Here is a 15,190-nt window from a genome sequence, read left to right as displayed (position 1 = left end):
ATGGCCCGCCCTTTTCTCCTTGTTTTGACAAAAATGGGCGTGACCTTCAACTTTCAATTAGGCCCGTTTTGAAAGTCCATTTTTGATGCACGTGTACACGGCGTGTTTTTCGGTCGTGTACACGTGTACACGTTGTAAACACTGTGAGAGCGAGTTCTGTTTTCATGTCGACACGGACCCGCATCAATATGTCATAAAAAGGGGTCTATATAGCCTAAGTCACGGTTTTAAAGCTTACCTGAGAAGTTTGAAGTATCAATCCACAAAAATTGGTGCGAATTAAAAGTTTACTCGGCTTAGCAGCGCATTAAATTAATAAAGAATGCAAAAGAAAATCAGTGCTGGGCCCTAGCTATCGCCGACGCTCGGTGGATGCGCATTTTGTATACTGTACCGTACATGCATGCACAGATCGCTGCAGAATAAGTGTAACTGAAGTTATCGATTAATTTTCATTATTATGTTGCCAATTTGAAGAGCGTTTGTTTGTAGGCTTGTGTGCGAGCGTATAACACGTAAGTTGTAGCGATGATCGCGATCGCAATTGGTGATTCTCAAATTGACTCTGAGTGTGATTGAGCAACGCTTTCGAGCTTTTGAGACCGGAGCAGACCCATTTCGTGCCGATTTCGTGGTACAAAAACGTGAGTCTCCAGAAAGAATGTGGATTAAATTGGCGATTTTGGAAGTGAACTCACTCTGGATTAATTGAAATATGTTGACATATTAGTAATTAAAACATGTGCAGTGTCTGAGAACTAAGATTTAATGTGAGGCTGTGAGCTTGTTTATGCAGATGCTACCGTGTACACGGTGATGGAATTTAGTACACGTGCACTGACTTGACCGTGCGTGTACACGTGTACCCGAAACGGGCCTAATTTCAATGGCCATTGCGTCGTAATGTGTTGACCAATTTTCATGAAAGTGGTACCAATCAAAAGGAAATTAGGAGAGGAATCCAAAACATTCATCAAATAATGTATTGGAGCGATTTATAAGGTCGTGACCCTTGACCTTTACTTTGACCTTGAATTTGACCCCCGGACAAATAATTTTTTAACTTGATTTTCGTGTATGTTAATTGTTTGTATGATATTGACAAAATATGTTTAAACCAATGATGATATTTTATTTCTTCACCTTTTAAAACTCTTCCAAAGATACCATGAAATTTCACTCTTGTCCCACATACTGATATTCATGTCAGTAAAGTGTTCACCAGTTATATATATATATATATATATATATATATATACATATATATGATATATATTGCTGAACATCAAAATGCCTAAACAGATACCTATTCATGAGCATAAATGTTTAATGTTTCATTTGTGAACTGATGAGCTTAATTTCTTATCATGCGTTTGCTCACTGTGACTCAAGATTGGAAGAAATCATGTAACTGGTGAACACTTTACTGACATGAATATCAGTATGTGGGACTAGAGTGAAATTTCATATCTTTGGAAGAGTTTTAAAAGGTGAAGAAATAAAATATCATCATTGGTTTTAACATATTTTGTCAATATCATATAAATAATTAACATACACGAAAATCAAGTTAAAAATTATTTGTCCGGGGGTCAAATTCAAGGTCAAAGTAAAGGTCAAGGGTCATTACCTTATAAATCGCTCTAAGACATTATTTGATGCATGTTTTGGATTCCTCTCTGAATTTCCTATTTAAATGGTAACAGTTTTGTGAAAATTGGTCAACATGTTATGATGCAATGGCCATTGAAAGTTGAAGGTCACGCCCATTTTTGTCAAAACAAGGAGAAAAGGGCGGGCCATAGCGCGAGAACCGACGGACCGATTTGACTAATTTTTTTTTGTTTTGTGCATGGGCCATGGTGAATTTTATGTGTACCAATTTACAACGAATTCTGAGATGGTCGGGTGCAACCACTGGGTGAATCCAGATGGAATGACCCTATACAAATTTGGGAACGAATGATGTCACCCTTTCACCATTCCCTTTGTATTTTTCAATAACAAATATGAAATACCATAACTTAATATTCTGTGAAACAAAAATTGATTCCTCCCTGAAAATTTTGAATTGCCATTGTTTGTTTTTTTTGTTTGACCTTGTGCCCCAAAAACTATCAGACCAATACTGCACTAGAGATCATACACTCATACTCATACTGTGTATGCTCGGACCAAATTTGAAGATGGTCTGTCAGAAGCTTCTTTAGAGAAGGAAGACGGGTCAGACGAATGACTAACATAAAGAAATGACTCTGACAAACACCTACTATTTGGTAGAGACATTAGGCCCATTTACATGAGAAAGAAGCAGAAGCATAAAAAGAAAAAAAAAGAATACCATCTGCCTGAACTCCATTGACTGTATCTACATGTAGTACAGTGCCATTCGGGTATAAGGTACATGTAAAAAAATCCTCCACTGCCCAGTATCCACTGAAACTATTTTCAACACACTCCTACTATGGAGATATATTAAACATGAATACATTCTCCTTACCCTCTACATGGGAAATTCCACTTCCTCCTTCCTCTGATCTGGTATAATACATCTTGGTTTACTTCTTTTCTTGAAAAAGCACTAGATAAAGAGAGATTGTAGAGAAAGCATTGACGAAAATAGTAATGAATACAATAAAAACTTAAAGTACATGCACAGGGTCTATACAGTAAATTACCGGTAATTAAAATTTGAAAAGTAGATCTAAATATGAACTGACAAAGATAAACAGGATCGTGCTTGACTGGCACATTCATATGCTAGAGCTGGATTATGACGAACGATCGACACATTCACCCGGTTTTGGTAATGAAAATTTTGTATTTTCCCGCATATATTTTGTGAAGCTGGTACTGGTAAGCTAATTATACGGACGTCTTTATTTACATTCTACACTACAGTTTGCCCATTTGCGTGAAATCGAAAAGGGTGAGGTAGCTCACTCTTTCTGAGGCAATGCAGTGCAACCACCTTGCCTGTGGGATTCTACATGTATTGGTACTAGTACTGGTACATTACATCTATGCAGTATACAACACACATTAAAACAAAAGTGTCGCTATCTAAACAAGGCGAGCACCACTAGCGTACATGTACCTATGGGGGGGGGCCAGACTGCCCCCCCTGACGAGTCACAACCCACGCAAGGGTTGCATGGGTTGACAAGTTTGAAATTGAAGACCTTTTTTTTGCTTGTCAAATTTTTTGGCGGGCGATTTTGCCCCTGTGGAAAATCCGAACGAAAAGTTCTCTCCTTCTACCCCCGTTTCGATCGGCCATTTTGTTACAATTCATAACAAAAATGGCCGATCGAGACAGGGGTAGGAGAGAACTTTTCGTTTTTTGAGGTTCCAGTCTGTGCCCAGATGTCAGAAAAACTGCCACTCGTTAGACCTTCATCCATATAATCGTGGTAAGTGCTTGATTTCTGTTTTAACTATTTATTCGGAGAATTATTTTGATAATACTTCACGCTTGTCAGGTGAGTATGCCTTTACAAATAAGATCCTGGGCTCCTGCGTAGCGGGTGGGAGTTCCCTGGGTTAGAGGAGCTCTAGTCTAACCGACTGAGCTACGCTTTCCGTAGGAAATCCATCTTTTAAAACCTAAATGAATTTTTATCTATAAATTTCATTAATTTTTACACTTTCCTACGCCTAATGCGTAGGAAGGTTGACAATCCTGTATTTTAGGGGTCTAAATTATTTTAGGTTGCCAACTCGGTGCCAGGTAAAAATGGCAGAGGTAAAAATGGCAGAGGTAATAATGGCAGAGGTAATAATGGCAGAGGTAATAATGGCAAAGGTAAAAATGGCAGAGGTAATAATGGCAGAGGTAAAAATGGCAGAGGTAATAATGGCAAAGGTAAAAATGGCCGAGGTAATAATGGCAGAGGTAATAATGGCAGAGGTAAAAATGGCAGAGGTAAAAATGGCAGAGGTAAAAATGGCAGAGGTAAAAATGGCAGAGGTAAAATTGGCAGAGGTAAAAATGGCAGAGGTAAAAATGGCAGAGGTAAAAATGGCAGAGGTAAAAATGGCAGAGGTAAAATTGGCAGAGGTAAAAATGGCAGAGGTAAAGATGATAATGATAGGCTACATTATGATTATCATCCATGACCGGATTCTTGTCGACGAAATGGGCTATAAAAACTGATTAAATATTATGTTGTTTTTCGTCATTTAAGATCTAAACTCAATCATTTTCTTGCCAAAATGATTTCAATTAGTGACTGCATGATGAAAGGATCTTAAGCTCGTAAGCAGAACAACGCTTTACATACAAACCCAACGATTTTAAAAATGTAAACACCAATGTGTGCAGCCACTAACCCTCTGAAACGAACAAGTTCGGGTCTACGTCGAACTACTTTAATAATTTAAACTGGATAAAAAAAATAAATGAACATTCTGTAATAAAAGTTTTTCTTTAATTTCCATATCATGATGGATCATAAAATCTTAGCAAATATGCTAACTCAAGTGTGCCCCCTTTTTAAAGCGAGACCCTTTTCTGCTTGCTATTTATTTTGTTTACGAGTTAGTAGGCGGAAAACTTTTTTGCATGTCATTTTTCAGGAAAATGTGCCCCCCCCATTGGAAAATCCTGGATCTGCCCCTGATTAATGTGATATGTTAAATGTAAATGATACAATTATTGTTCAGTCTTTATAGAGCAATACCTCAATGCAGCTAGTCCAAGTGGATGCCAGGTTCCCAAAGGGTTTGACGTCATATATGGGAAGCTACCCCATGACATTTTATGCACTAAAAAATGGTTCATAATTGCTTTAAAAAATATTTCAGGAGCGTCAGTGAAATGCTTTGTCGCTGAAGATATTCTGAAGAAAAAAATGTTTTGGATTTTTCTAGAAAATTACATTTCATTAATATTTTCTATACACCAAATATGGGAAAGCTGCTCGCAAATGATGTCACCATTGAAATATAAAAGTATAGCTTTTTAAATCTTTGATTGATTTCCTAAAACCCTCACCATTATCATTTTATTTTTTTCTGCTATTCTACAATGACTTTTAACCGAGGTTGAACTTCCCCTGTAATGAAATAAGTAGGGGAAGGCGGGGTAAGTTGAGCATAGGGGCAAGTTGAGCCACCAGCCCCAGGCCAACAATGAATGAGTCAGACATTGTGGTGGTGTCATGTATTGATGACCCATAGCATAACCCCTAACCCCACCACAGTGTTTCCAACTTTGAAACAAAAAGTAGTTTTTAGAGGGAAAAATATGAATTTCAGCCAAAAAAGTAAAAAAGAGTGTGAAATAGATATATGCTTTATAAACACACACGTCTTTAAATATAATAAAGACATGATAACAACATTATTAGTCCAGGTATGGATCTTCATTCTTGTCATAGTCTTTTATATGATGGATGCATAATAAATGTGTGGATACAAAATTATCGCACTAAGTTCGGACTGGGGTAAGTTGAGCCAAACAGCATGGGGCAAGTTGAGCCATGGTAATTCCTATGGTAATGTATCTTAAAAAACAAACAAACCATAAAAATCGATTGAAATGCAGGCTGAAAGGAGCAAATTTACGTGACTGCTCTTTTCCTTTTACAGGATGTTAGTATTTATAGAGAATTAGCAAGTGAAGACTTTAAACAAAAAATTGACATGCTGGTTCTCCCCCATACATTTTGTACATAGTTTTTGTGGCTCAACTTACCCCAGAAGGTGGCTCAAACTTACCCCATATATGGGGCAAGTTGAGCCATTTGACATCGTTTTTTTCAAAGGTCACGATGACTTTCAGTGTGGGGATAGAAAGTTATATATAGGTGGATAATATTTCAGAATTAAATTTCAAGGCAAGGTACTTATTTCGACAAGATTATTAATCATATCAATTCTAACATGCAAAAAGCAAAAACTGTCACAACTTACCCCGCCTTCCCCTACAATTGCGATCAAGAGTGTGCTTCAAATTTGAATACTAATACAGCGATTTGACATGAGAAGGCCATCCATGAGAGTCCAAAAAAATAAGATATTCCAGCCAAAAGATTATCAATTTGGTGCAGACGATCTATCTATGATTTTAAGAACGTCACCCTTTCCATTATTTTTATTTTCTTAAAACCTTTCTTAGTTAATCTATGTAGGGCTTACATGCGGGGGCTTTTTGATTTTTTTTCATGGGGGTTGTGAAGACTCTTTTTACCTATACCATTATGACCTCTGCCATTTTTACCTCTGCCATTATTACCTCTGCCATTTTTACCTCTGCCATTTTTACCTCTGCCATTATTACCTCTGCCATTTTTACCTCTGCCATTTTTACCTTTGCCATTTTTACCTCTGCCATTTTTACCTCTGCCATTATTACCTCTGCCATTTTTACCTCTGCCATTTTTTCCTCTGCCATTATTACCTCTGCCATTTTTACCTCTGCCATTATTACCTCTGCCATTTTTACACCGAGCCGCTAACTCAGAGCTACCAAGTCTCACGCATTATGCGTGAGACTCAAGCATTTTGGACTCCTTTTCATCCCCTCAAATCTCTGTCTCACGCAACTATCATAGCCTATCCCCATACATTGTACACAATGTCTGTGATCTCACTCAGATTCACAGAAAATCTCACGCATTGCTGGTCTTTGAACTTGGCATCTCTGCTAACTTCAGTTCAGGCTGTTGTGATATGTCCAAGATCTATATATTTAGATCTAGGCTTAGAATAAATCTTGACTGGTTCTGCAGTCTCACATTTACATCCTAACCTAGTGGTCACGCTTAGACAAAGCGTTGAACAGCTACAGTATAACATACTTTGTTCCAATCTAGAAGTAGAACTGGTCCTGGTCCTGTTCAATTTTGGACCTTATCTGTCAACGTTAGACTAGATTCTATAATCTGCTGATTCTGGTCATGTTTTAGACCGAGATCTAGGTCTATCTAAACTCTAACCAGACTAACGTTATTTAAGATTTAACGTTTCTAAGCTATGTCATTTAGATCTCTAGAAATCTAGATCAGACTGATTGACAGTAAACATAGCACAATTGGATCATAACACACAATCATCACAACAATGTCAACAACCAACTATCAACCAAGTGATATAGAAGTATCAGTATCAAGAATTGGTATCGATAGAACAATGCAAAGTCAACGATATTGAGACATTAAAAATGACATGAAAATGTGATTTGTGATTGAGTCCAATGTAGAACTGAGTTCAGGATTTAAAATTCAAATGATTTTCCATCTGATCTGTTCGTCAATGTCATTTGATTGATCTAAGTTCTCATCTCTTTTTCTCTCTGACGATACGTTCTGCATTCATTTCAACATCAAGTTCGAGTTCAGTGTATAAAAACTTCATCACGATCACGTTGACAACCTTGCACTATCGCGATGACGATGATCGATCGTTGATCGGCGCTGTCACCCGTTCTGATCCTTCCGGTCACGTCAGCAACGCACCAGCAACAGTTCTGTTTTGTCCCAGCAAAGTAACAGTTCTGAACTCCTGATCCCGGTCCTGGTCCAGTCGACACTCGACAACATTATCAATGACAGTGGTGATCTAATGTGTACCCCTAAGCGTTCATAAAACTCACACATATTCACCCATTCAGTAGCAAAACAAAACGACCAAGCAATTAATGTGTGCCGCTCGAGCGTTCATGTAACTCACACATATTTGCCGTACCGGTACTCCTATCGTCTGCGCTGCATCGCAGGTTCCGAGCGTTGATCGTTCAACCAAAATTAACGTCGAGAGCAAACGACCGTAGCAATGTATGCTCCTTAGCGTCCATAAAACTTAAACATTGCTCACTTTCCCGTTCCAAGGAATGATCAAAACAACGACAGCATTACCGCTGCCACCATGAAGTATTATGTCCTCATTATATAGGGATGATCCAGACTCGTTAAGAGCTCGAAGACATAATAAATAGTCGAGAGTACAATCAGTCTTAGCAACTCGTAGCCATGATGTTTATTGCTCTCCTGATATTCGTTCGCGCCGCATCACATCTTGCGCGTAGTAACAATATATAGATCTTGGACATATCACAACACAGGCAACAGCTCCACGACCGCGCTGTTAACGGTAGTTCAGTAGTGCGTACGCGTACGTACGTGCTGGGTATGGCGGGCCATTAATGCCATTATTATAGGACTACTAGTATACAGCTACACGCCTATCATGCCTATGTAGTAGATGTAAAGTTGTATTTACCAATGGGGTATTATGCAATATATAGGGGCCGGGGGGGGGGGGGGGGTGGTATAGACATATGCATTCAAGTTCATAGCCGTATTGATGTTAATCAGGGATTTTTTTTACGACCTGAAAAGGTCCCTAAGGGAGACAGGGGGGGCTGTGGGCGCTTCCGGAGGAAGGGGAGTGGTGGATCGAGGTTTGCATTCACGTGTCCCAATTGCGATCGAGAGTAAAGTAATCTTTGTAATTTGGACCATGCCCCACCCATTCTGTCGCTCGACTATGACGAATCCCGGGTGAAGAATAAACAAACATGACAAATGACTAACCAAGACACCTTGCATTTTCTCTCTATTCTATATGAGATGACCACGTGACACCCCGACGGCTTTCGGTATATCGTTATTGTATACACCCCCCCTGGCCCCTATATATCGCATGATACCCCATTGGTAAATACAACTTTACATCTACTACATAGGCTTCACTCATCCAATGAACAAGGTTATGATATAACCTTGTTCTCACTTAAATCTCCATGTGTGGCAAAATAAGGGTGGCAATGTTTGGCTTATTTTCTCTTTTTCTTTGGGGAAAATGCTTGATTTTTTTACACTGACAGTTTCCATTACACCTATTACAGGGCTCCACACTAACCCATTTTTTCTACTGGTCCAACCTATTCATGTCGGACCAGTAGATACCCAGTTTTTCAAATTTTTACTGGTCCGAACCTAAAATCTACTGGTCCCAAAAAGTAAAGAAAACATTAAAAAAAGGCGCAAGTTTATTTTTCTAGCCTTTCGTGACCCCCCCCCCCCCCCGTAAAACGAAGGAATGAAGGACAAAAAGAAAGCAAGACAGAAACGAAGAGAGTAAGAAAGAAAGAAAGAAGGAAAGAAGGAAGGAAGGAAAGTCAGAAAGAAAGGATGGAAGGAAAGAAGGAAGGAAGGAAAGAAGTAAGGAAAGAAGGAAGGAAGGACAGTAAGAAAGAAAGAAAGGATGGAAGGAAGGAAAGTAAGAAAGAAAGGATGGAAGAAAGGAAGGAGGGCGGAAAGAAGGGAGGAAAGAAGGAAGGAAAGAAGGAAGGAAAGTAAGAAAGGATGGAAGGAAAGAAGGAAGGAAAGGAGGAAGGAAGGAAGGAAGGAAGGAAGGAAAGAAAGAAGGAAGGAAGGAAAGAAGGAAGGAAAGTCAGAAAGGATGGAAGGAAGGAAGAAAAGAAGGAAGAAAGGATGGAAGGAAGGAAAGAAGGAAGGAAAGAAGTAAGGAAAGAAGGAAGGAAAGTAAGAAAGAAAGAAAGGATGGGAGGGAGGAAGGAAGGGAGGAAAGAAGGGAGGAAAGAAGGAAGGAAGGAAAGTAAGAAAGGATGGAAGGAAAGAAGGAAGGAAAGGAGGAAGGAAGGAAGGAAGGAAAGAAGGAAGGAAGGAAAGAAGGAAGGAAAGAAGGAAGGAAAGTCAGAAAGAAAGGATGGAAGGAAGAAAAGAAGGAAGAAAGGATGGAAGGAAGGAAAGAAGGAAGGAAAGAAGTAAGGAAAGAAGGAAGGAAAGTAAGAAAGAAAGGATGGAAGGAGGGAGGAAGGAAGGGAGGAAAGAAGGGAGGAAAGAAGGAAGGAAAGTAAGAAAGAAAGGATGGAAGGAAGGAAAGAAGGAAGGAAAGAAGGGAGGAAAGGAGGAAGGAAGGAAGGAAGGAAAGAAGGAAGGAAAGAAGGAAGGAAAGAAGGAAGGAAAGAAGGATGGAAATAAGGAAGGAAAGAAGAAAGGAAAGAAGGAAGGAAAGAAGGAAGGAAAGAAAGGATGGAAGGAAGGAAGGAGGAAGGGAGGAAAGAAGGGAGGAAAGAAGGAAGGAAAGAAGGAAGGAAAGTAAGAAAGAAAGGATGGAAGGAAAGAAGGAATGAAAGAAGGAAGGAAAGGAGGAAGGAAGGAAAGAAGGAAGGAAAGAAGGAAGGAAAGAAATAGAGAAAAAAATTAAAAGAAAGATTGAAAAGAAAGAAGGAAAGAAAACAGGAAGAAAACAGAGGAAGAAAGCTTAAACTATTATCATAAATAATTTGTTTCTTTTTTGGCTCAATTAAAATAGCTACGAAAGTCAGAAACCAAGTGTATCAACACACACATAAATGCATATGTGGGGCTATATGTATTCAGACGATACCACCCGAGACCCGATCTGTTTGAACCAAACAGAAGTGAAAATTTACCCTTTTACTGCTTACAGATGACAGAGTTACTCCAATTTTTAGGAAATATGGACATTATAAGAGCCTTTCATGAGTATGAACCGTGAATTTTGACAGTTCTGTGAGAGATTTCTGCCAGAGTTTAGCCAGGTTTCGTTCGTGCGGCCAGTGGAGAATTCACCATGTGGATTGTGTGGCTGACTACATGTACACTGTCCGCATGCTGTATAGTACTCTAGTAACACGTGCGATTCATCCTGTGTGTATTCTGTGTGTGAATTGCAGAATTGAACGGGGAAATGGTTTGCTGTGAATTTGACCATTTCTGGAAAAGTTATTGGCCCAACAATGGTTTTTATTACTGGTCATGTCGGACCCTTAAATCTTGCTATTTTTGGAAAAATTACTGGCCCGACAATGATATTTTTTACTGGTCATGTCGGACCAGTAAATCTTCCAATTTCTGAAAATCTACTGGCCCAACAGCGATTTTTACCGGTCTGGGACCGTCGGACCGCCGCTAGTGTCGAGCCCTGCCTATTATTCATACAACTTGACTCTTATTAAAATTTGATTCTTTAAATTATTTTTTTCTTAATTAAAAATAGAGATCAAAAAATGAAAATTTTCTTGCCATATTACTTTCCACCAATAGCGGGCGTACAAAAAAATATGCCCAAAATTCAAGTTTTTGAGCACTCTGGTGAATACAAAAATTATTCCCAAGTTACTAATGAAAAATGAATTGCAACTGTATGGAAAATAGTAATTTTGGTCACAAAAGTGATATTTTAATGATTTTTTAAAGTGTGTGCTCTGTACAACATTGGCATACCGTCCATAGTCCTACCTGTATAGTGAGTGATTGTATTACCGACCGGCCTTGTATTACCGAACGCGCGCATCATTTGCGTCAGAAAATAATCAAAGACGCTAAAACCTTTGCGACTTCCTTCCAAAGGGAACTTAAATAGAAAAATGATCAAAAATTATCAAAAACACAATTTCGAAGTCTTTATATCCTCAAAACAATAAAATATGGGCATAATCGTGATATAGTCCCCAAATCCAAAAGTGGGGATTATTAGAATCACACCTACCAGAACTCATGAAAATCACTTCCTTTCTCCAGAACACTCCCCAACTCTCGCACAGCTCTGTAGCAAAATGATAACACACACAAATGAAACACACTGTATATAAACACTAGGGTTCTCTCCCTATTATATACTCGTGATACAGTCCCCACTCAATGGGAAATCAAGTTTGATTTTCACGGCGGTGGGGACAGTTTCAACAGTATAGTATACTCGTGATACAGTCCCCACGCTATGGGATACACAGTTCACTTTGTACGCAGTGGGGACAGTTTCAACAGTATAGTATACTCGTGATACAATCCCCACGCTATGGGATACACAGTTCGTTTGGCACGCAGTGGGGATAGCTCCAACAGTATCATACTCGTGATACCGTCCCCTCACAACATAAAATCGTGCTCGTTCAACAAGGGGATGGGGACAGTTTCCCGATGCAATGTGACAAGGATAAAGCATTTTAGGGTATGGCTGCAGAAGTTGGGGGGGGGGGGGCTTCAGCCCCTCCCTTTTTCCAAACATAAACGTGAAAATATGACCATAGGATTGTGATTTTATGTGCAGCTTCCCCCTTTTGCACCCACAAATGTAATGCACTTTACCCACGAATGTAATAATTTTTGATCGCCCACAGATGTAATCCTTCTAAACTAAAATCCTATAGAACTTCCTTCATATAGCACAAAAGTGCAGTCTTTTTTCCAGACCCGGTTAATTAAAAATTATAATGTAAGTCCAAAGTCTTTTTTTCCAGACCCGGTTGTTTCCAAACTTATAATATAGGTTCAAAGTCTTTTTTTCCAGACCCGGTTGATTAATAAATTATAATGTAAGCCCAAAGTCTTTTTTCCAGACCCGGTTGTTTAAAGAATTTAAGGTTCAAAGTCTTTTTTTTCCAGACCCAGTTTTACAAATCATTTCTTAGAGTCAAAAAGTAACAAAGATCCCCACTCTCTTATTAATATTAAATAACATGGAAATATAGCGTAGTCTTACATCCAGACCCAGATCTTTCAAATAAAAATGAATATACTACTACTAATACATTAATATTATGAATTGAATACTAATAAATTAATATAATTATTAATTTACGCTATATTTCCATGTTATTTAATATCAATAAGAGAGTGGGGATCTTTGTTACTTTTTGACTCTTTAAGAAATGATTTGTAAAACTGGGTCTGGAAAAAAAAGACTTTGAACCTATAATTTTTTAAACAACCGGGTCTGGAAAAAAGACTTTGGGCTTACATTATAATTTATTAATCAACCGGGTCTGGAAAAAAAGACTTTGAACCTATATTATAAGTTTGGAAACAACCGGGTCTGGAAAAAAAGACTTTGGACTTACATTATAATTTTTAATTAACTGGGTCTGGAAAAAAGACTTTGCACTTTTGTGCTATATGAAGTTCTATAGGATTTTAGTTTAGAAGGATTACATCTGTGGGCGATCAAAAATTATTACATTCGTGGGTAAAGTGCATTACATTTGTGGGTGCAAAAGGGGGAAGCTGCACATAAAATCACAATCCTATGGTCATATTTTCACGTTTATGTTTGGAAAAAGGGAGGGGCTGAAGCCCCCCCCCAACTTCCGCAGCCATACCCTAAAATGCTCTATCCTTGTCACATTGCATCGGGAAACTGACCCCATCCCCTTGTTGAATGAGCACGATTTTCTGTTGTGAGGGGACGGTATCACGAGTATGATACTGTTGGAGCTATCCCCACTGCGTGCCAAACGAACTGTGTATCCCATAGCGTGGGGATTGTATCACGAGTATATACTATACTGTTGAAACTGTCCCCACTGCGTACAAAGTGAACCACGAGTATACTATACTGTTGAAACTGTCCCCATCGCCGTGAAAATCAAACTTGATTTCCCATTGAGTGGGGACTGTATCACGAGTATATAATAGGCACTCATTCAATGAACAAGGTTATAATATAACCTTGTTCTCAGTTATATCTCCATGTGTGACAAAATAAGGGTGGCAATGTTTGGCTTATTTTCTCTTTTTCTTTGGGGCAAATGCTTGATTTTTTTTACACTGACAGTTTCTATTAGACCTGTTAATTCATACTGCTTGGCTCTTATTTAAATTTGATTCTTTATATAATTTTTTCTTAATTAAAAATAGAGATCAAAAAATGAAAATTTTCTTGTCATATTACTTTTCACCAATAGAGGGTAATGTTGTAACCCGCAAGTGAAAACCCGAACCGTACCGTCCCGTATAATCCAATAATTTGCCAGCGGGACCCGCTGACCCGTCGGGTTTTAACCCGCAAGTCAATTTATCTTTGAAAAATGAAAAACATTATTTCTGCAATCCCCACACTATACAGGCTCAAATCAGGAAAATATATGTCTACTACTACCTAGCCTAGAGTGAATTTACTTACAAATTGCAAATTCGCCTTTTATACCGGAGAGAAAATGTTTTTTTTTGTGACTTTGTACCACGAAATGGGTACGCTCTGATCTCGAAATTGAAAGCATGACGCAATTAACGCCTCGGATCGGAGCTAGCGAGCCGCAGCTCAGCGCGCTAGCTAGCCCAGGCTGCCCAGCAAGGATCGGCAGACGGCAATGTTGTTTTTCAGTCCAGGTCGGTCGACACTGCGACTCACAACAATCATAATTACAATATTCAATTCTATGGGACCTCGTCTATAAAGTAATCAAAATTGCAATAAATACCTGGATAATGATACAGTCAATTTTTTCTTCTCGTTTATCTCTATATTATTTCCTTCTGTTTTTGTATTTCATTCGATAATATGGCTGCTAAAACTCGATGTTCAGTTTCCCGTCGCCCGCCTGCGTTATGAAATTTGGCCCGCGTTTGAAAATCAAATTCTGAAAATAAACTATTTGGATATCTAGATTCAAAACTGATTTAAAACATTAATATAAGCTTTTCAGTAACACAATTACTTGTATATCTTGTAAATACCTGTAAATCTTTTCTTTCTTTTTTTGTGAATGGAATGACGCTGCATGCTCAACCATACCTCGAGGGATGTTCGTGCAGGCTCCACTCAACAACCGTAGAAGTGGTGGAGCCTGCACGAACATCGCTCGAGGTATGGTTGAGCTACCTCAATAAAGTCTAGTGGTGAGTTATTATACGGCCTACATTTGCTAATTATAACTTAAAATCATTTGTTTTATTTTTCCAGGGGATGAGGTAAATATCAGACAAAAAAAATCATCAAAGCTCAATCTGTTACAAGGCCGACGGGAGGCTCACCCACGTACGCATTGGCGCTTGTGCTAGCTAGTCTGAGCTCTGTCTCTCTGGGGGACAATTCGCTCTGTAAAGGCCTCAATGATGGTGATTTTCTGCTTCAGACAGAGTTTATATTTCGGGTATATTTTTCAAAACTGCCAATGAAGTTTGATGATTTCTTCATTGTCATGTATATTTAAGTTATTAATGAGTTCATTCTCACCAAATTTAGACTTCCCCATAGAGAAATACAATTTTCGTGGAGATCTGCGTTTTCAAAGAACTTCAGGAAAAGTAAGGGTATGTGGGCCTTTATTACATGGCCAAGTACTGGAATTAGATGGAGTAAAAATTAGATATTAAATTCATTTATATCAAGTTCAACTCACAGTCTCACCCACACAAACACACCCACATCCAAGATTCTAAGCATGAAAAAAACTTTAAAAATCATACAATATTAA

At 38.6% G+C, this 15,190-nt stretch overlaps 1 protein-coding gene across 1 annotated transcript in view; it reads right to left on the bottom strand.

The window, feature by feature from the left end:
- The window catches only part of LOC121431145, a 111,120-nt gene that overhangs the window by 79,430 nt on the left and 16,500 nt on the right, over positions 1-15,190 (bottom strand). The window contains exon 2 of the mRNA XM_041628652.1: positions 2,501-2,581. Within this exon, the coding sequence (XP_041484586.1) occupies positions 2,501-2,552 (52 nt within the window). The 5' untranslated portion in view covers positions 2,553-2,581. The remainder of the gene's footprint in view (positions 1-2,500; positions 2,582-15,190) is intronic.

The sequence above is a fragment of the Lytechinus variegatus genome, chromosome 17 (assembly GCF_018143015.1).
Source record: "Lytechinus variegatus isolate NC3 chromosome 17, Lvar_3.0, whole genome shotgun sequence".
Lineage (NCBI taxonomy): Eukaryota > Metazoa > Echinodermata > Echinoidea > Temnopleuroida > Toxopneustidae > Lytechinus > Lytechinus variegatus.
Note: the sequence above shows the minus strand (reverse complement) of the source record. Positions and strands in the feature narration are given on the sequence as shown.